General features: G+C 39.2%; 1 protein-coding gene across 7 annotated transcripts; it reads left to right on the forward strand.

Moving 5' to 3' along the window:
* The first annotated feature begins 6 nt into the window (after nt 1-6).
* Nucleotides 7-20567, forward strand: PRR14L (proline rich 14 like). 7 transcript variants are annotated; one of them, XM_035898302.1, is made up of 10 exons: nt 7-354; nt 819-1328; nt 2870-2951; nt 4532-4597; nt 5474-10319; nt 13816-13884; nt 14650-14818; nt 15092-15198; nt 16249-16320; nt 16990-20567. In XM_035898302.1, the coding sequence occupies exons 2-10, from the start codon at nt 864-866 to the stop codon at nt 17279-17281; spliced, it is 6168 nt and encodes a 2055-aa protein (XP_035754195.1). In that variant the 5' UTR covers nt 7-354; nt 819-863; the 3' UTR covers nt 17282-20567. The 7 variants fall into 7 exon arrangements, with proteins under 7 accessions (XP_035754195.1, XP_035754194.1, XP_035754196.1 ...); XM_035898301.1 differs by having other exon boundaries at nt 7-348; XM_035898303.1 differs by having other exon boundaries at nt 7-348; nt 14722-14818.
* The last annotated feature ends 1147 nt before the right edge of the window (nt 20568-21714 follow it).

Here is a 21714-nt window from a genome sequence, read left to right on the forward strand (position 1 = left end):
AAGAGCCGGGAGATCAACGCTCGACTAATAAGCCCGTGTTTCTGTAAACCGAGTAGCTGATGCTTCTGTAAAAACCTGGCTCAGCCCGCTCCTGTTGATCCGTATGTCTTCATGAGCATCAAGTGTAGTGTTTTCACATCAGGGTTTCGTTATGGCGACAGCGCTTGTGTCAGATCAGTCAGAAGAGCTCTCCGCTGGGATGTGTGCCTTGCTGCACGCTGGCGCTGACCGAGCAGGCTGCCAGGGACCAGCGCGTACCATCCTGGGCTGCAGACGATCCTGACGCCGGTACCAGGGCTGTGGGGAAAAGAAGCACTGGCGCAATGCATCCTACATACAGCGTGTCAGGTGCTGGTATGAGAGAAGCTGCGAGGCACAGTGTGATGGATGATGTCTTAGGAAGTGTTCCTTTGAGGCAGAAAAGATAGGAAGTTGGGTTTCTTTCCAAAGATTAGAAACTTAAGAAAGTTGCAGGAAAACAAGTGATGCGTTAGTGTTAGCTGAGGAGTAGGATGTCTAACACAAGCCCTAGCAATTTGCTTTGTAGTCTCTTTTCAGGTTCTCCAGAAGATGAGAGTAGATCCGCAGGGAGACATTTGAGTGTGAGAATGAGACTTGGGAGTATCTATTTGTCCAAACACTCTTTTGTTAATGAAGCATTTGCTTAGATGCTCAAACGTTTCTCAGCTCCTCTCTTACAAAGTTATTTGGAAGTATCTTTCTTAAACATATGTGCTTGATCTTGAAGAACGAAGCTTTTCCTTTTAATCTAGAGATTACTCCTACGTATGTTGATTTAACGTTGCTTTTATTTTTAGGGCAAACTGTGAAAAGCTCAGGACAACCAATCTTCAGCTGCCCTGATGCTATCATCTGCGGTGGAACCTCTCCTTGATTCTTCTGTGTCTGCCGTAACAGAGGAATCGTACACTGGACTGCCAGAGAGCATCTCCACCGAACTTATGGCTGTATCAGAGCCTCATGTTGGGTTAGATGCAAAATCCAATGTGTCGACACCTGCGCTAGCACACAGTGACAGTCTGTCAGCTGAGCATCATAGGACTTCTGGAGTAGAAAACTGTTGCCAGAAGACAGAGGGTTTGGATGATACGATCAAGGCAATTTCTTATGGGCCAGCAGAATCCCTTGCTGAAGAATTGCCAAAGGCTGAAGCTCTTGAGGAGGATGAAAAAGATAAAAAAAGAAACTTTAGGAAACAAGACTGTTCTAGTGATGGGTCCCAGAAAGAAGATGAAGAGCCACAAGATGCTGAGGAGTATCGTGCTGAACGCTGTGCTCTAACCCCTGGGGAAAGTTGGTCAAAACAAGTAAGCATATGCAAAAATTCATCCCGGCGGGATATTTTGAATTTAGGGTTAGAGTGACTAGCAGAGGACTTTTCCATGTGCTTTCCTGTTTCTTGTTTGTGGCTGCTGGCATGTGTGTCATTGTTTGGATTATCATGGTTCCAGTGACAAATTAGACTACAGTAGACCAACAGGATTTTAAAATATCAAGCTTTTCACTTTCTTTAATACTGTTGGAATGGTGTGAGGCAGGTATGTAACAAAATGAAGAACAAAACTGACTGGTGACTAAAAAGGAGAGAACCAACCTAAAAAGCTCCTTGCCCAGTATCCGTGTTTTGTGGATACAACATATTCGACCGGTACCGTCATCCCCAGTCAAGGTACTAACCACTAAATAAAAGTTATTTCAGTCTGGTAATAGTATTACAACGCTACAGAGGGCTCCAGTTTAGTATTTCAGTTTTTAATTTAAAAATAAAGATTATTCTTAATTTTCATAATTACTGTTTGTGATCAGAGAGGAAATCGCTGTTGGTTTCCTCTTTCAAAACAAGAGACTCCTATGGTCATGGCTTTTTTTTTTCCTCCCCTCCAGCAAACACTGATGATAAAAATGTTATTTCTAGGCAAAGGCTTGCTGGAAAATGTGCCAAAGAATACTCTATTAAAATCTGAAGAGTCAAAAACCTCTCTGTTTAAAAAGTGAGATTTTTAGTGACTTTCTTGATCTGTTTTCTTTAGTTTCTCAGTAGTTTTCACACCCACCAAAAGAACGTAGGGGAGAAAAAAAAAGTATCGTGACTGAACACATACCAGGCAGGATGTATCTGGATAAGGTGTATAGGTGCATGTTTTATACTAATTACTGGATGTTGCGTAATACTAAAGTACTTTGTGGTTTTAAGTCTGGATTTTGGTATCTGTTTGATTTATTTGAAAGATTGTGAAAATAAAGTTAATTCAATCTTTTGTTTTTCAACTTTCATGTATTTCAAATATGTAGGTAGCTTGGTTGTGGGGGTTTGGTTTGGTTTGGCTTGGCTTGGCTTGGGGGTTTTTTGCAAGTAGACCTAGGTCACCTCTTCCTGGGTTTATGAGTCTTTGAGCCAAGGGAAGGCATGGTAGAAGGCAGGTTCTAATAAAGATCAGAAAAAGCACGCCTCTGACCAGAGGTATACAATAATGGTGTGGGGATGCAGAGAGGCTTGGAAGCTGGATTAATCTTTTGATTCAAATTTGCAGCAATTTGCATTTTAAGCCACTCACATTTTAGCTGCTTGCGTTATAAGACTTCGTTGGTACTAAATAAGAATCTTTTCTGGATGCATCATTGTTTAATGGTGAGATGATAGGGATTGATAGGATCAGAAAGGAATGACAAGAGCTTGTGTGAACCACTTGCCATGCAAGGCTGCCTCTGTGCAAGGGCTGATACATTCTGAGTTTCTCAATGGTTTTCTTACTCGGAACTAACCTAACTGAGCAGGTACAGTCCCTGAAACATGCTAAACTTTTTAGAAAATCGATCAATCTCCACTGATATTTCTGTCTTGTTTCAGGAGGGCCCTCACTTAAACCAGCATGAGGTGAAGTCTTTGAGAACCTGTTGCACTGACATAGTGGGATCTCTGAAGAACACAGGTGTGTATTTTAGTTGTACATTCCTATCTACCCCTTGCTTCTCTCCCAGGTTACTTTTTGTTGATTTAAAATTGATGAGTGATTTACTTTGCTTTGCACTAGAAACTATTACCCTGCATAGCTAGAACAATATGAAAACTTAATCCTCTGCTTTTTCCTGACAGCATGTGCACTTTCCTGAAGACCTTTTATGTACAACACGTGTTTTAGTTACTTAATTCAAATACTTATTTACCCCAAAGCAGAAGGTGTTGTTAATAGCAGATGTTTTGCATTTCCTTATGTTTCAAAGCTGGATTATATGAGAGCAGAAATAGCAAAGATGGGGGGGGAGGGGGGAAGAGTCATTCATTTTCTAACGTTTTAAAAAATTAAAAGTGCAGAATCCAAAGAGAGAGGACAACCAAACTAATTCTTAATTTCGTTGTGATCTGTAATCTTCTGGCTCCAAATATTTTGGTCACTTTGCCTGCACCTAGTAATTATTTTCTTTCTCCCTCCATGCTCTCATAACCAAAACTTGTACTTCGTTGAAAAATGCCATCCAGTCTTGGTCCTTAATAGAAAATATGAAAAAGATCTGCGGAAGTCTAAGCTTTCATATTCAAAGTTTTGAATATGAAGATATTCTACAGTAACTGTAATTTTTTTTGAATTAGCAGCTTCATAATTTTACAGAGAAGTTTATTATTAATCATAATTGCTTGGACAGAATTCATTGCCTTCTTATGGATGACTTACTGACAAAAATGCCTTCAAGGAAGAAGAAATGGAAATGGCCACTCAATGCACAGCCATGTTTCTAGGATAGAGCAGATAAAGTACCCAGCTATGTTGAGCTTTGATGTTAAAAATAAGCATGATGATGTTGGCCATGACTTCATGGAGCGGTGAGGGAACTGGGGTTGTTTAGTCTGGAGGAGGCTGCGCGAAGACCTTATCGCCCTCTACAACTACCTGAAAGGAGGCTGTAGCGAGGTGGGGGTCGGCCTCTTCTCCCTGGTAACGGGTGATAGGATGAGGGGAAATGGTCTGAAGTTGCACCAGGGCAGGTTTACATTAGACATTAGGAAAAATTTCTTCACAGAACGGGTTGTCAGGCGCTGGAAGGGGTTGCCCAGGGAAGTGGTCGATTCCCCATCCCTGGAGGTATTTAAAAGACGGGTAGATGAGGTGCTTAGGGACAGGGTTTAGTGGTGGGATGGCAGGGTTAGGTTAACGGTTGGACCATTCTATGATTCTGAGATTCATATCTACTGAGTTATAGGACATGCATTGCACCTAGCTCAATATTAGAGGAATCTGAAAAAATACAGGTCTTTGGATGCCTGTTGCTCACGGGGAATGTCTGGATTGAAAAGGACTGCATTTGTTACATTAGGTTTGTAATGGGGTAGTTTGTTTGTTTTTTCTTCTAAAGGCTTGTAGTAGAATTGCTAACATCAGGTCTCACTTTTAAAAACATTGTGGTAACCACCACTGTACACAATACTGTGTACAATACTAAAATGAACCCTGTAAGATGAATGCCTTCTAAATTTAGTATATGGTTCTGATTTGCTTTATCTTTTCTTATGCAGAAGAAAACCAAGGAAATGTTCAGGTGACAGCTGAACCCCTGCCAAAGCTCACTGAAGAAGTACAAGGTATGAAGGCTGATGGGACTAGGATATTTAGTAAACCAGGATACAGGAATGACAGAATGAGTAAAGGTCTTCCACCTGAGAGCAATGAATGCCCAGACGTAGACACAGTCATGGCCAGAGCTGGGGTTTCAGAAACCAGCACATTACGTTTTTTAGAGCCTTTAAAAGTCACAGATGTTGAATCAGCCACAGAGCATCCACAAGAAACAAATGAATATGAGTTGAAAGCCCATACTGCCATGCCATTCAGAACAGGGGGTAATGTATCTATTTTGGAGACTGGAGAAGAAAAGTTACCCAGACGAAATCCTGTTAATGAATTCTGTACACCACTTGCTAATTGCCAGACTTATCAGCAGGATGAGGAAAACAATGCTCATGATTTCTCTACTGGTCCTGTACCTAAACATAATGAACCTCATAGGTTGTCATCAGTAGAAATTTGTAGAATGCTCTCCACAAAAAGTTCCAAAGTTTTATGTTCGGTTCTGAAAAGTATCTGTTATGTGGACTTTAGAAATATGCCACTAGAAAACAATAGTACTGCAGTCCATGGAATTATCAATGAAACCCCCCAAAAGTATCTTCCCCAAAACACTGAAAGTCAGGCTCATTATGATCATGGAACTGGGTTTGTAGAAAGTCGAACCTCCACATCTGTACCAGTCGAGCAGGTCTCAGTGGTCAGGAGCGAAGGATTATCTAGTGCTAAAATTGATCATAGGGGAGTAAGTGCTAGGATAGGTAAATCATACAGCTCTGAATTTGAAGAGGCTGCTGAAGTCCGGAGAAAAATTGCTGTGGGAGATAACATTGAAGTTGGTAGCTGGCCTGAAGCTCAAGAGGGTGCTAATACTGAGCATTGTCATTCCTCAGTTTTTAGTTCTGTTGCTTCATCTCCTGAGGACTTCTCAAAAGAAAAATTTAAAATGGTCCCATCAGAAGGTGATAAGTTGAAAAAGGACCGGTGGCAATTCTCTGTCAGTGATCTATGCAAGGATTATATAAAAGAAAATAGCCTATTGATGGAAACAAGCAACATTGCTTCCCATGAAATTGGACAGACAGACATATGTTTTAATAATACCTCCAGTAAAATTTCTCCTCCCAGTAGTCACAGCTGTCTGGATCTTAGTACCAAGCTAGAAAAAGATTCACCTAAGGCACAACCACTTGAAAAGGAATCTGAGAGTAATACAACATCAGAAGAGTTGACTGGCAGTTTAGTTGAAGCTACAGAAGCTAGTAGTAGTGACAGTTTATCCACTGGCAAAGAAACTAATTTGATTTATACAGTAAATGTACTTCTACCTCCCGTTGCACAAAAATCAAGAGAACCCCATCATAATGAGTGTCCTCCTTGTACTGCTAATGAAGTTTCAAGCAGGGACAAGGCTCAGGATAATCTATCTGGAAAAGAACCAGTCGGTGCTTCTGGAACAACAGGGGAACAAGTCGCTGAAATTGTGCTTCATAAAGACAAATTCAAGTCTTCAGTAAGTTCCAGGATTTTTGATAACCCCAATATGACAAGCAAAATTTCCCAAAAGAACATGAAGTCTTCAACGGGAAATATAGACAGTGTGGTCACTGGTTTAGAAAATGAACATAGTGACACATGGAATTGTAATTATCAGAATATAAAACACCAGTGTACAGCTGCCAGTACTTCCTGTATTTTATCAGGGAGTACACGTGTAGATGATGTTCTCCTGAACAGTCATCCTTCTAATACTAAGGTTGATAAGAAGATTGAAGAAAATCATAATTTGGAAGGAGAAGCTTCAGCTGGATATAATAGTAAAAAGGCAACCATCTTTCCAGAAGCATGCTTCCCTTTGGCATGTGGATCTCTTCCTTGTGAAGATGACTGGGGCAACACAGGTGTAGATCTGCATGGGATAAATGACATTTCCACAGCAAAAAACATGTTTTGCTCAGCTTATACTGCAGAGAAGTCTATTGCTACCTTGGTAGGAGATGAGATTTCAAATAAGAATATGGAGGTTGTGAAACAATTTGATCTTTGTAAAGTTACAGATGACAGTGAAATTGTTTGTGACAGAGATGAGGCAAAAGAACAAATCGGCATGTATGCTCTCCAGACAGATGAATCTGATAAAATAAGAACTGTGGATTCTCCAAAGGTTCCTGAAGGCAATCAGAGAACTAAGACTAGTCAACAGCTGTTAGTCAGATATTTGAACAAAAAAAACTGTGTTCATAATTTTGGATTTTGCAACTCTCCATTAGGCCCAAAGAAGAGAGAACTAGGCACACATGAGAAGAAAGAAGTGTCATCGCTCACAGCTAATCCCTCTGAGTGTAGTGCTTCAGTCTGTGATACATGTCTGTTATTCAACAACATGAATATTCAAACACGACACACTAGCCAAACAGAAAAGACCCTTCGTCCAGTGGAAAATCAGTGTCTTGCATGTCGGAGTGAGTGTGATGGCCCAGTTCCAGGCAGCAAGCAACATGTAGAAAGTTTAACCAACCAAGCAAACGCTGGCTTACAAACTATGGCTACTTCTGTGGAAGAAACCAAAATATCAATTGGCTCTAGTCAAAGTGAAGAGATACCATTAAAAACAGGTGATGACCCGCCTCTGTTAGTTCGTAAATATGCAAGAGAAGACAGTTTTGAAGGAACTCTAAAGGACAATGTGGAGGATTTGGACTCTTTAGATGGTGTGAGAAATGAAGACTGTTCAGGATACGTGGGCTTCATCAGTGATCTAACTGAGGAGAAGACAAATGAACCAAAAGAACATAAGAATAGATGTGAAAGAGGAGATAAAGGGACTCCTGAAGAAAGCTTTTCTGGTAGCAAATCACACTGCTTACAGCATACTTGCTTTATCAAAGGTGCAAAAGAGAAAGCAGAGCTGGTGTGTGCAGGAAAAAGAATGCAGCAATCTTTACCAAAGATGAAGGGGTTGGTGGAGGACCAGGAAAATACAGTTAGCGCCCATTTTTTGCCCTGCACATTGATTCATGGGAGTCTGTCATATAAGCCAGAAAATACGGATGTGCTTTCAGAGACAGAAAACAAAAAAAGTCTCAGAATAAAATCTATCTTAAATAACTCTTGCGCACAGTTAACATTTGAGCCTGGTAAAGAAACTGATGCTCAAAAGGGTATCGGTCCATCCCATTTCGGAAAGTTTGACATCCAAGAATCTTTTAATGAGACTCAGGTGGATTCAGAAACACTGTTAGCTCTGAATTTGGGGATCTCTTTGCCTGAGAAAGAAAAGCCGTGTATGTCATCTGAGAATACACAAACAGATAATCGTGATTCGTCTTCAGCCGAAGTTTTTAGCAAAGATTCTTCAGTGACAAAACCTCTTTCTGTAACAATGTCTGTTAAGAGAAAAGCCAGCAATACTGAGATTCCATCTTCAGAGAATGAAATGGCAACTAGCTTTCCAAACGATGCAAAAACCTCAGGAGTCTGTGCACAGCGCAAAGAAAGTCTGAGAGAGGAGGGGCATAGCATGCTAACTGTAAAAGGCGTGGATCTGACCTTGCCAAAAAGTACTTGCTGTGGAGGGAAGTTTAAGAATACATGTGTAGAAGAGAAGATGGGAGGAGAGGTAGCCCCTAGAAAAAAGTTGCCCATAGATTCTTTTGTTGATGGAGAAGATTGTCTACGAGCCTTGTTAGAAGATTCAGAAGAGTCTGGTAGCAAAATAGTCCCTCTCAGTACTGAGAATTATGGAAATGTTTTGGAAGAAATCCCAAGATCTAACCTAAATAATCTTTCAAAAGAAAGGAATAATGTTACAAAGCTCACAAACTTAGCAGGTACCAACCTATTTTCAGAAACCATGCGTGATTGTCAAGGTGAAGATGCATCTGATGCAGAAGCTTCACCAGAATTGCAGTATAATACAACACCCGTGTTTTATCCATGTATGAATATACTACCAAATAGTTGCAAAGAATCATCCCCAAACTGTGTGGTTTGCAGTGAAGTATGTGTGCCTTACAAATTAAATGCACAGAGCAAAGATAACGTAAAGGAGATTACAGAAGGCCAGGACATTGTACCAACTCACTCAGTTTGCAAGGAAAATGAGGCTTTAGGTTCAGAGAGACTTGATCAAATAGAGAAATGTCAGGTACTTAAACGAAAGAAGAAGTATGAGAAGATGGAAATACATCTGTCAGACAAGGCACAACAAGAACAGAAGTCACAATTACAAGGGAAGGCAAGTATCACACTGCAAACAAGTATGTTGCGCAGTTCTGAACTCTTATGCAGCTCTTCAAATGAGTTGGTGACATCAAGAAATACGAAGTTTGAAGGTCCTTCAGAGGAGATTTTTGCTGTCAGAAGCAGTGAAAATAAACTATGTAGCACTTTACAAGAAGTCAAAAGGCCAAAGATTACCGCAGATATTATTAGTTCACAGTTTTTGAAGACTCAGGATTCAGAAATGGAAAACCTGAACCTTAATTTAGGGTATGATGGAATCCCTGGTGCCTTTGGAACTACAGATAAACTAAAAGGACCTCTTCCATTAAAAAGACAGCCTGGAAGGACATGCAAGAAAGTTCCCACATCGTATCAGCTAAAAACCATAAGAAAAAGTAAAAAAATTAAAAGTTCACCTTTTTTTGAGATTCCCCCGGAAATATTCCCTAAGCAGGAAAACGCACTTCTCAAATCTTCACTTATTCCATGTAAACCACCGACAATGGAAATGGAAATGGCCACGAGATTTGTGCATACGCCAGGGCAGACGGCCGAGAGGTGCAGTTTGTTGAACAGCTTGAAACTTAGAAAACGTACCAAAGAACCAGCATTGTTGAGCAGGCTGTCTGCAATGGCTAGCAAACTCCTGGCATCTGCCATCCATAACTTAGAACCTCTGCCACATTCTTCTGAAATTCTTCCAGTGGCCGAGAGGTACAGCCAACGTAGATCTAAAAATCTATTGGAAGCCTTTTCTTGCATTAACAGGAACTTACACTCACGCTGGGCTGACAGTTGGTGCACCAAGATGTTCAGCTTTCAGCCTTTGGCACTTTATCCTGTAGAATCTACCAAAATACTTTTTTCAGACTTGAGCCACAAGCCTCCAACCTCTTTCCTGGATACCACAGTTTTCCCCATTTCTTTTCACATAAAATTGGACTCCAGTCCTGTGACAGACCTCACAGGGATTACATTCCAGCATTCTGTACATCACAGACCAGTTTTGGGAGAAACGCCAGCACCGCCTTCAGAGTGGACTTTCTCCTTTCTCCTGTCTCAGAGCTGTTCAGATACAACAGCTTTCAAGGAAGATTCCAGTCTAGATAATGAACTGCATTCCCCTCTTCCTGTAACAACTCCAAGGGCTGTTGCCCTTCATCCTGACCGTGGAAGAAATGCCGTAGCTGAAAGAAGAGGAGGTTGCTCCATGCTTGGCCTTCACACAGTGTTAGCACTTTCTTCCCCTGGATGTTACAGGATTTGGACGAGAAGAAGAAACTTAACCAGTCATATTCCTACTATCCAGAGACTATTTATATCACAATTCGCACAAGGTTTGAAAGGGGCAAGGTATCCAACTGTATCAGATGACCTCGTCTCTTCATTGCCATACTCATTGGGCAGGGCGCTATCCATATGGAGTCAGCATGGTCCTTCTGCCCGTCCCTCCGAAATCACTCCTCTACATTCCAGTCACTGCAAGTGGCAGCCAAGTGTGGGCATCGAGAACAGGTAAAATTCATCAACTTATTTCTGAGATTAAATATGTATAGGGTATGTACTTGCTCCTTTTTGGGAGGGAGAGGGTAATTGCAGCTTGCATTGGAGGGTCAGTTTCCCCTGTTCCAAATCAACGCATTCTGCTCCCAAAATGGCTCAACGCGGAAGATTCTTCCCTACAGAACAGTCTGTTAGCTGGATTTAAATATATTTGCCTTCACTTCTTTAATACTATCCTGTTTTGGCAGAATGGCTAACTCTATTTTCTTCTCCCTTGCAAAATATACACACCATGCATCAGAATATATAATGCAGAAAGGTGAGCTACTTCATTAGGTCTATTCAGAGTGACTGCAGAGCAACTGGATTTCTGAGGTAGGAAAGTTTTTTTCAGAGGTCTGAGCCACAAGTGCCACTTGGAACTACTGTAAAATGTTCAATATCAGATTAGGAAGAATCCTAAGGGGTGGGGGATGGCATTCATTTAAATTTGTAATTGTATTCCATGACTGTTCTATGCTAATTGAAACCTCTTTATGTAGTAGCTATGCCTTTTGATAGTATGTGCCCGATGTATTGTTGGCACAAGCAAGTGTAGCTCCAGTTCAGGTTGGTAATGAATTTTTCTGTGTGTGTCATCCTCATTATGAGTGGGAAGAGGACCGAAATCTACTCTGCATATTTAATTTAACTTTGCTATTGGCATTTGAGATCTTTTTACTGAGAAACAGAATGAGAGAAGAGGTTCCTAGCTCTGCTACAGGATTTTTGCATGCTCTTGAGCAAAGATTTTGCCCTTTATAACTCAGTGACATGGGGCAGTTCGGTCCCTGATTTTATAGTCTTGAGATTTCTGGACAGAATATAGGCTCATGAGCACTGTAGAAAAGTTGATTTGATTAATTCTTTTGTTTAATATGGCAGCCTCTAGAGAACTGTTGAATTTGCCTTATCTTATGTTGTAGCTTGACATGTGTATAACCAAAATCTTGCCAGATAACTAATGTTGCATTTTCCTTTGTATAAATGGATAACATACCTAAAAGTTTATTACTTGTTAGTGTAAATTCTAATGTCTACCAAAGGTGTGAGTGAGCTTATGAAAGTAACACTCCATTCTGGGAGTTTTCTGCACTGAAAGAATTAAATTGAATAATGGTATGGAGACAACTTCACAGCACGTTCTATTGGACCTGCATTCTTTTTCATTCCATACAAGTCATTACATCAGGCTGAATTTTCTAGTGCACAAATTAGTGCTCTGGAAGTAATCATACCAGTAAACTACAGTTTGAGCACTAAACTTAAAAATGAGATGTTGTTGCCATTCTTTAAAAACAAAACAAACACCTTTTTAAAACTTACTTCTGTGTATGAGGTGAATTTATTATTTTGTATTGTTGAGGCACGTTATCCTTGGGCTGGGAGATCAGAGCTGACTTATGCTCTCTTGTTTTCTCCCACACTTAAGTCTACAGACTCCTGGGCAGCTTGTTACAGCATATCCAGTTAGCTACAATATAAGAGAATTTAATTCCTTGACATAAAGGGTAATTTGAAAACCAAAAGTTTTGCATTGAATGATTTATGGTTGGACTCGATGATCTTAAAGGTCTTTTCCAACCTAAATGATTCTATGATTCTATGGACTTTATCCCAAAGGGAGAGAAGCCAAATCAAACCTTATCACTTCAAGTGAAAAATAACCCAAAGTTAAAATAGCCTAAAATTGTTTGTTTTTTCTCTGAAGTATCTTATAAATACGTGTATGAGGTTGCCTTAATTCTTCTGCCTCACTCAGATTTTCTTTAAAGTGAAATTACTGTAGCATGCAGTGAGTTGAAAAGAATGTTTGCAGAAGTTTTAAAAGTGCAGCAAATACATTCTCTTCCTAAAAAAGTTAAGCAAAAACTAATATTAAAGGTTTGTCTATAAAACAATGTAAAGAACAAAACCTAGCATTTTAAATATTTAACATGATTTTAGATTCCATTTTTCTGGAGATTGAGAGCCTGTTCTCATCAACTAATAATTCTTTTTTTAAAGGTAGTAACAGGAACAGTGACAAAAGGATAAATTCAGCAAATCTCTCTTAAATTTGTGTGTACTCAAAAAAATCTCCTATGAACTAAATGTTTGGTATATAAATACAAGAATACAAGAAGTATGTTTGGTGCAGTATAAAAGCATTTTCGGCTCCCAGTATGTCAAAAATCTTTGCCTGTTTTGATCAAGATAGTTAAAAATCAGAAAAATGAAAAAGTGGCTCCAAGTTTTCTGCAGGCCATTTTCTTCTGAAAGAGATTTGTCCTCTTTGAAGTATTTAATTCATTGTTAGTGCTTTTAATAACCAGGAAAACAAGGAACCTGTAGTTCTCCTGTCTAAAAATCTTCTATCACTTCCACTGCCGGTAATAAAGCATTCTTTAAGTGAAATCTTTTTTTCTAATTAATGCTCATTTGGATTAAAAATTTCTAAAGTGTTTTTTTCTCTCCCTGTATTTTTTAATTATTATTACTGCATAAAACAGTAAGGCTTGCCTGTAGCACGAAGGACTGTAATGCGCTATTGGTGCAGGTTCCAGTAGTGTTGGGATAGCAAGTAGAACATTGAGAGAAGTAAAATGTTGTAGTTCTGATATTAGATGACAAACACAAGAAATGGGCCTTTGACCTCCTTATATTTGGACTTATCTGTACTGCCGGTATGGTTGGGTGTCATTTATTTTGTAGCATTCCAGTCTGGCAGTAACTTCTTTGCTTTAGAACAGTGAATTATATTTAGCTGTTAGTTTGGGAGAACAGCAAGTATCAGATTTGCTGATTAATGTAATAAAAGCGGTCCCAACTGATTTTTTTTTTCCTGCTATTAATATTGTGGTCACAAAAATAAAGCTTAATATTAAAGGACTTAGAGCTGCTGTGCTCACTTTTATGCCATAGAATTATGGTAATTAGCAACCCTTATGTAAAGGCCTTTGATTATTCCAGTCAATTAAGAATATTCAAGTAAGGCTGTGGGAGTTAGAGACAACAGGGGGTTAATCTTGTGCAAATCCTTCCTTTCACTTGTTACTGTTGTGACTATGCACTTTTTTTATTTAGTAGCTGAATCCTTCAAGGTTTTTGTTTGCTTTAATTTTAAAAACTGGGGGGGGGTTGAATGAGGAATATAGACTTTCATAGAAGTAATTACAACTGTCAAACTAATACTGTCTTCCTGTCTGTACTTTTATTTCCTCTTCTAATCACTACCATTTTTAAGAAAAAGTAGGACTACTTCCCTAACAAGCTATTAGTGAAATTTAGCAGACTAAATGGCAGATGTGGCTTGCTCTTGGTATCATCTTGGTCTTTCATTCTCATTCCTGATATTAGCATTTTTTGTCTTACAGTCCAGTTTGTACTAATAATTTTTCCCTCATCTTTTTTATATAGTGTAGACCTAATTTTTGTCTGTCTTTTTTTGTTTTTTGTTTTTTGTTTTTCCATTCTTCTTTTGAACCAGCTATGCCATGTTACCGCAATTACCTGTACAGAGTATGGAAGCACTACAGACTGCAGGTCACGAGATATGGTGAGTCTCTTGGACCTTGATATTCTTTCTGAGTAGTGGGATCAGAAGCTTTCTCAGAAGGACATTGCTTACGTCGTTTTGGCTTTCAGCTTTTGGCAGTTCACATCAAGAATAGCTTTCTGATTAAAATGTTCATGAAGTAAATCAACTGGATCATGTAATGGAGAAGCGTGGAGGGACGTTAATGCAAACACCATGTAGATCATTGCGCAGAACAACTCTATTCCTTTCAACTATGTCGTGCTACTTATTATGAAATGAAATGTGAAACTATAGAAGTTTGTTTCCTTACTTGGATATATGTTCTTTCTGTCTGAGCAACTGGACATTAGGTGCTGAAACTTCCTTCTATTCTTTTTCAGTGTTGGGATGGCAGATATAAAAGCTATCTTTTAAATTTATCTGTAAACAAAAAGTAATAAATTAAGAGTTGTGTCAAAGAAATTTTCTGGCAGAAAAAGAGGATTAATCACTTTCTATCAGTAGTTACTAAGTAGAGCTTTAGCCTGTTTAACTACGCAAAAAGGAAAAGAGTGGGTTTAAAATTGCATGTTCAAATACACTGGCAGTTTAGTCTGTTCCAGTATCAATGCAGGCTGCAGCAGTTTTTGGCTGTATGTATGTATTGGAGAAAGTGTTCACTTACTTGGGCAATTTGTGTGAACTGTGTTGCTTTTTGTGCCTGTATTGCAATTTAGGAACATCACCTGTTGCAGCATGAGTTGGGTATTAATCTATATATGTTCCCTTCTTCCTCTGTTACAGTCTGGAAACTTCATTCCCTATTCCATTACCAAAGTCTTGCTCACTTCCAGAATCATCGCCATCTCCCCACAGGCTTTCAGCATCAGAGCTCCAGGTCCACACCCTTGATGAAGCTGATGCTTCTGTTCCAGCCTGTCTTAGATCCCAAGATGACACAGAACTGAAAAAAGTGAGTTCATTTTAGATATCTCAGACTCTAGGTTCCCCAGAACTTGAAGCTGCTGATGCTGAGTATTATCTAGCGACTGTTAAAGACAAGGATAGAAAACAAGCAGTTAGTCCTACTCTCTACTGCTGCTTTCTTTTGTTCAAGCAGGAAGAAGGTGGCAAAACAGAGAGGACTATTTATTTTATAGATAATGTATACTTAACAGAAAAGGGAATTCTGTTGACTAGCATGGTCATTATTTCCTTCATTTTAACTTTTTTTTTCTTTCTTAAGACTGAGCCAGAAGAGAGGCCAAAGAAAGTCTCACAGATCCGAATCAGGAAAACTGTTCCTAAGCCAGACCCCAACCTTACTCCAATGGGATTACCCAAACCAAAAAGGTAAGCAGTACCTTTTAAATGGACTCATACTGGCTTCTGTTGCTTCCATTTCCTGCATAATAATGTAATCATTTCAATAAATGCTTCTCTTACCACGTCTGTTTTGCACACTCCCAGTTGAGTGATGCCTGATGTTTGCTTCCTTCATAAGACAAGATTGACACAGCTGTATCAACTGTGTATAAGACTGAAGAAAGACTTTGGTCTTTGCACATAGCTTTCTTTTTCAAGTGAGAAAGGGTAAATAAGACTATTGGATATGGGCTACTGTCTGGGTTTTAGGCAAAACATGAAAAACTAAGCTGCAATGGAATGATTTTCTGAAGAAGTTCATATTGATAAACATACATTGAAAATAAGTCATTCTACAATGCACAGTGAGATGAAGTGATCCATTAGGAAGTTCTGCTGATGCAAATTATGCTGGAATTCTTCGCAGTCCCTTCTTTGTTTGTGGTATATGATCTTAGGGAAACATTAGTTCAGTGTAAATGTGAGTAATCACAGTGCCAGATACTGATAAAGCTTTTCCAATCAGTTATCTAGTATTTTGTTCACTTCTGCCTTAAACAGAGGTGCCAGCTTTGACAAAGGAACACATTTCTTCAGAGATCAGCTTGCTAGTTAATAACTAACCGTCAATAACTAACTTTTAATCAATCTCAAGAGATGAAATGTTCATCTGCTAAACTGTAAGTCTTTTCTTAGCTCCCACAAAAAAGTGACCTGTGAAGGGATTTCCCTTTCTTCTTTTGGACATCATTATTTTGAAACATAGAATGCTAGAAGGTACATCGGCCTCTGCAGACATGGCAAGTCTTGACCCAGACCTTATAAAAACACTGTATGAAATTAGGTACTTAACAACCTAATTTTTATTCCTCCCTATCCCCAATTAGAATCTAAATCTACATTTTAAGTTGAAGCATAATTAGTTAGCATTTAAGCATAGAACGCAAACCATACTTGTTTCTAGTAAATCTGCTTGTTGTGAAGAGAGGTAGTTTTGAAATTCTTCTTTCTTGATTGATTTGTTCATTACTTTTTCAGGCTTAAGAAGAAAGAATTTAGTTTAGAAGAAATTTACACAAACAAGAACTATAAGTCCCCTCCTCCAGCCAGGTTGGTTCTGCTTCCTAATGAGAAAATGAAGATAAATATAAATTACTTGGAGAGTGAGAGAAGATTAAAGGTGTCTGAAAGCTAAGATGATGATAAATTCTTAAAATTGCTCTAGTTTAAAGTGAGAAAGTTAATGTAAAAATAGTATCTTTTACTATTTGGATGGGAAGCAGTGAAATAGAATATGAGCTAAGAATTTGCAGCTGTGAAAGTATGGATTTGTATATTTTTTTCATCTACTCAGTCACTCCAGCCTCCATCCAAGTACACTACTTACTTTTTCAAAATTCAAAGGCAATTAAATATTCTTCTAAATACTAAGAATAACTGCCTGTCATCAAGTATAGCATGATTATCAAGACTGCTACATTTTTTATGTTCAAATTATTTATTCTGTAAAATCAAGATTCTATAATTGTGCTTTTGAACTGAAATACAGATAGAACGAGATTCAACCCAGATGTCTATGCACCTATAACAAACTATTTAGCTAGCCGTAATGTGCAGTTGTAGGAGTGCAAGCTGATAAGTTTACATTTCAAGAGATGTGGAGGGACTGTAAAAATAGGAAAGTTAAAAGCATGTTTACTTGGGTTATGAAATCCACCGGTCTCCCTGCCGTTAATTGCTTCTTGACTATTCATGAGTTCTACCCTTTGCTTTTACCAGGAGCTTAGAAACAATCTTTGAAGAGCCCAAGGAGAAAAATGGACACTTGATCTCTGTCAGCCAGCAGAAGAGAAAGCGAATTCTAGAGTTTCAGGACTTTACTCTTCCCCGGAAAAGGAAGACACGAGGCAAAATCAAAGCAGTGGGTAGTTTCACCCGAGCAAAAAAAGCTGCACTACAGAGCTCAGAGTTAGATGCTCGTCTGAGTGAGAAGCTAATGGACCTTGAAGCCTTTTTTGCAAAGGAGGCTGAGCAGGAGCGGGCCTCTGGAGCATCTGAGGGAGCCATTTAGCTGAAAATGGTCCAATCAGCTCCTTTTAATATTTTAGTCCTCTTGGGAGAAATCTACTGACTTCTTCATACGTTACTCTACCACTCTGTTCTAATATCTAATGATCAGTTTTTGGCTGTGGCCCTCTATAAGGTGCTATTTTATTTTATTTTAAAATGCTATTGGAGGGATTCTTTTAGGTCCCCATTTGAGTGTAACACAGCCACATACAATTTACCATTCCTTCCCCAATCTCTGGAAATTATTGCTAATGTTTAATTATGTTTAAACACCTTTTGGGGGTAGAGTAGGAGTGTAAAGGAGGAAGTAGTGCACCTTCAGTGATGTTAGAACTCTGTACTCCAGATCATTTGCACATTTGAGTCTGCTGTTGTTACTGTAATGGCTATTTTGAACAACCTGACAGAAGAGATACGGCGTTTGATGAAGATGAATTCTAGAAAACACATTCTTGATATACCACTAACTTTTTAATAATTAAAACTAGCTGTCTGGGTTTGCTTTCAATTGTTTCTTCCTTCTGTTTACTTAGAAGGTTCCTTCTGAGTTTCTGCGCCCTTCCTGGCTTCAGGCAGCAGAAGCCCCACATAACTAGAATTTAACTAACTTGCACTTTGTATATGTTTCTTTATTTACTGCATGAGGACACCTTTTAACATGACTGAGCTCAAAAAAGGTAGTATTTTAAGAAAAAAATGTGCCCAGTACTAATTTTTCCCAAATAGTAGAGTTTTTAACTACTTGGCTAATGCCAACCTCTTCTCCAGAGGAAAAGGTAATTAGCCCAAGAGAATGTTAAGCTGCAGGGTATGTAAGTAGAGGTTTTTAATTAACCTACCTGAGCTGCTGTATGCAGGGAACACCAGCAAAATCTTTGAGGCTCATTTTTAAGTTATTTTAATTCCAGTAAAAATATAAATTTTAATGCCAACAAATTTTTTTTTTCCATCTTGGGTTTTTTTTTACCATTCTAGGTTTACAATTCCTGTAGCTCATAATTAGATGTTCTCTGTACAGCACTGTTGTACATAATACCTAGTGTTGTACAAAGAGCCTCCTAGCGTGTGGGAAATTTTTTTTTTTTTATTATGTAAGGCCATTTGTAATTATCTGATGCAGCACTGGGCAATTTCTCAGATACACCTTTTGAGGGAAGAGAGCTCCCTTCTGGGATAACTTCTGCTAAACTTACTTGAAGCATAATTCAAAATGAATGCTAGCTGCTGTTCAGGTAATTTCTGTCCTTTAGTGCCTAGAGAAGTTATTCAGGCAAAGCCGTCATTGCTGGGATGCTCAAATTTAATTAGTCTCTTCTTTCTTTCATGTGTCACTTGCAACTTGCACTTTCTTATGTACCTGCCCATATAATAGAGTTTCTATTTACCTTCAAAATGAGCAAATACCTAGTGTGGGGGTATTTTTAATAAAGTCCCAGTAAATTCAGGACTGAAAATACCACCATCATCTTGTGTTGCTCTGCCACCTCTGTTACTGACCGACCAGAAAACTAAAAATTAACAAGCAATCTTTTGAATTCCAGAGCTTTGAAAGCAAGAAATGGAAGAGGATTATTACACTGTGTGTTCCTGAGTCTTGAAAGAAATATAATCTGGGCTTGTTTTGCTCCAAGCTTATGTGCCGAGATTCCTTGAAGTTTACATTCTTGTTTTGGAGGCTAATTATCTTTAATCAGGAAGACTGAAGAAAAGAGAGGCATGCACACTTAAAGTAGTGGTGTTTGGGTTTTGAAGGTAAAATGACAAGGCAGGCAACCTTTGAACATACCGATGTACTACTTCAGCAGCAAGGTCTGCTTAACCTATCTGGGCTGCTAGAGAACATTTTAATTGATCCTCTCTATTTTTATAAAAAGAAATCCCTAAAATATAAAGGTTGACTGCCTTTAAAAAAATGTTTGAAAGTTTCCCTATGCTGGTTTATCAGCCCAATTATTGACTGGTTGGAAGCTGTAGCAAGAATAAGATATATATTTTTATGGGTTTATGCTATAGAATGGGATTGTTACACAACATTCATTCATCAGGCTTCTAGTGCTGTGACACAATTGAGCTGTAACCTTACCGGGGCTTTTAAGGAAACAAGGGTATGGGTGGGGAGGGAAGAAATGGGTCCAGGCAAAGTTCAGACCTCTTCAAAACACGGAATGTGTTTTTTCCTTTGGTTTGGGTGGGGTGGAGGGTTGTCTGCTTCCCTACTCTGTCCTGTTTCTGATTGCTTTGAAATAGCATTTCTTAGTTTTCTTTTTAACAGCAACAGCAGAGAGAACATAGCAAAAACCCCACTCCACTCTCTTTTGTTTACAATAATTGGAGGAGTTACAAAGTGATGTTGCAGTTGCCTAGCTTGTCCCAGACCTTAGTCTGTGGAAACCCAAGTATACAGCATTATTCTCTTTTGGTTTAGTATTTGTATGATGATAGAGATGTAAGCTAATTGAGACAAAGCATCTCTTCCTGCCCTCCAGCATACAGATGTCAGTCATGCTGTGCACTTTTTCTTTTTTCCGTTCCCACCTCTGTTCTTATTGACAGCACTCGTGGAACAGCCTTGTTCCTTGTGGCTGCTGCTTGTACACTGGGAGTGATGACTGCAAAAGCTAGGTATTTGTCACTGAGCTGCTTCTGTCCCAGATAATTGAAAGAAAAAAGTATAGAGGATGCATTTTTCTGGGGTCTTGCATACTTCCCTAGCTGAAGGGCATGTACACTTGCCTCTTCATAAAGTGAACCCACTCCAGTGAGGATTTTTTTTGTATCATCATGGAAAGTACATTGTATACTGCTCCCAGAATGATGACTAGAGCAGCTTGAGAATTGCGAAGCTTTTGCCATGTACTGTCTCTTAGTAGTACGTTTTGCAGAGCCAGGCAGCTCTTTGCTAAATTTGCTGATTATGGGAAGTAGAAACATCACTTTCAAAAAAACCCAAAGTAAACCACCTTATTTTCATCATGCTATGACTGGAGCAGCTAAGGCTATTTAATGTATGTTACGGCATTTGCCTGCTGGCCTTGTGGCTGCATACGTTTGAGTTCTGATGCTTGCCAGATAGGATTTTCTGCAAGCAGATCTCATTTATTGTATTTGATTTGAGGTGGGCCTTTGGTATATTATGTTCCAGGTGCTCTTCTAGATATATGGATGGTAACTGTGGATTAAAAGTCTATATGATGCTATTAAGTTAACAAATAGCTCAATGAGAATTTGTACACTTGTGCCATTAGCCTCCATCATGCTCTTGGCGTTTTGTTTCTGTTCAATATTGTGTGAATCTAAAATTTTACTGTTTCTTTTGTGTGTGTTTTTAATTTATGGAAATAAATTTTTCTGAGAACCTTTCAGGTTTTTTAAGGCTTTCTTTAGGCTTGTATCAGTGAATATGCATGATGTATCTGTCTTGCATACATGGGGGGAAGAAGCCAACTCTCCAAAGAGATTAACAGCATTAAGTAACTGGGTGGGCTGGTGGTGAGGCATGGAGCAGCAACTCAAGCATGTGTTCATCCATAGCCATACTTTAACAGGAACAGAAACAGATCTGGGGGATTTTAAGCACAATGCTAGCTGCTATTCACAGCGTTGAGACAGCATCCCTCTCTTAAGGTAGCAGAGCAACATGAGCCAAAGAGCACAGACAGTTCCTGCTAGGTTCAGAACTGAGACATGTAAGGGTGACGCAGGCCAGTGGTTCAGGTACTACAGTCTGCGCAAGGCATCAGACTGGTGCTTTTAAACCAAAGCTGAAGCACTGGGACACCAAAAAGGCCTATTAAGCATCTGTAATGTCTATGTCAGAAAACAACTCTGCTGCCCCCCCAACCCATAAAATCTGGTGTGTAACCCAGATTTTCAGTTTATTGCTATTCAGCTGCATGCTGCTTTTGGTGAAACTAAGCTGGCAGATGCATTCCTTCACTCTGTTCTGCTAACACCCTTCTCTGAGGTGCAGTGTTAGGTGGGTCCCGCAGATGGCATGTAAGCTCCAGTAAAGAAAGCAAGGGAGCATCTCAAGGGAGACCTAAACAAGCATCCTACTCTTCCCCCGCTTTCTTCAGGGCTCAGCTTGCTGGCTGCAACACAGCATATGAGGATTTTGCTCTGTTACCATACTGGTACTTGCTTTATTCACTGTTTCCCTCTCCCCTTTTTATCTGAAAGGTAGATGAGTTTGGACTTGCATCCTCTCTCTGTTGTTTGATTAGTCAATGTCAAACAATTGGATAAATGAGAAAGAACAGTTTTGACTAAGATGCACTGAATCTAAAACCCTCGCATGCAAATTTTTTTTCTTTCTCATGAATCATAGAATCCTAGATTGGAAGGGACCTCAAGGATCATCTGGTCCGACCTTTCTAGGTAAGAGCACAGCCTAGAAAAATGGCCCAGCACCCTGTCCAGCTGAGTCTTGAAAGT

This window comes from Egretta garzetta, unplaced genomic scaffold (genome assembly GCF_000687185.1).
Source record: "Egretta garzetta isolate BGI_Z169 unplaced genomic scaffold, ASM68718v1 scaffold7, whole genome shotgun sequence".
Classification (NCBI taxonomy): Eukaryota; Metazoa; Chordata; class Aves; order Pelecaniformes; family Ardeidae; genus Egretta; species Egretta garzetta.

What these genes read in the sequence shown, in the direction of transcription:
- PRR14L (XM_035898302.1), top strand. Translation starts at nt 864, where the DNA reads ATGCTATCATCTGCGGTGGAACCTCTCCTTGATTCTTCTGTGTCTGCC. An exon ending in GCTCACTGAAGAAGTACAAG is followed by an intron (nt 4,598 to 5,473) that starts GTATGAAGGCTG and finishes GTCATTCCTCAG; the next exon opens with TTTTTAGTTCTGTTGCTTCA. An exon ending in GGATTACCCAAACCAAAAAG is followed by an intron (nt 15,199 to 16,248) that starts GTAAGCAGTACC and finishes TTACTTTTTCAG; the next exon opens with GCTTAAGAAGAAAGAATTTA.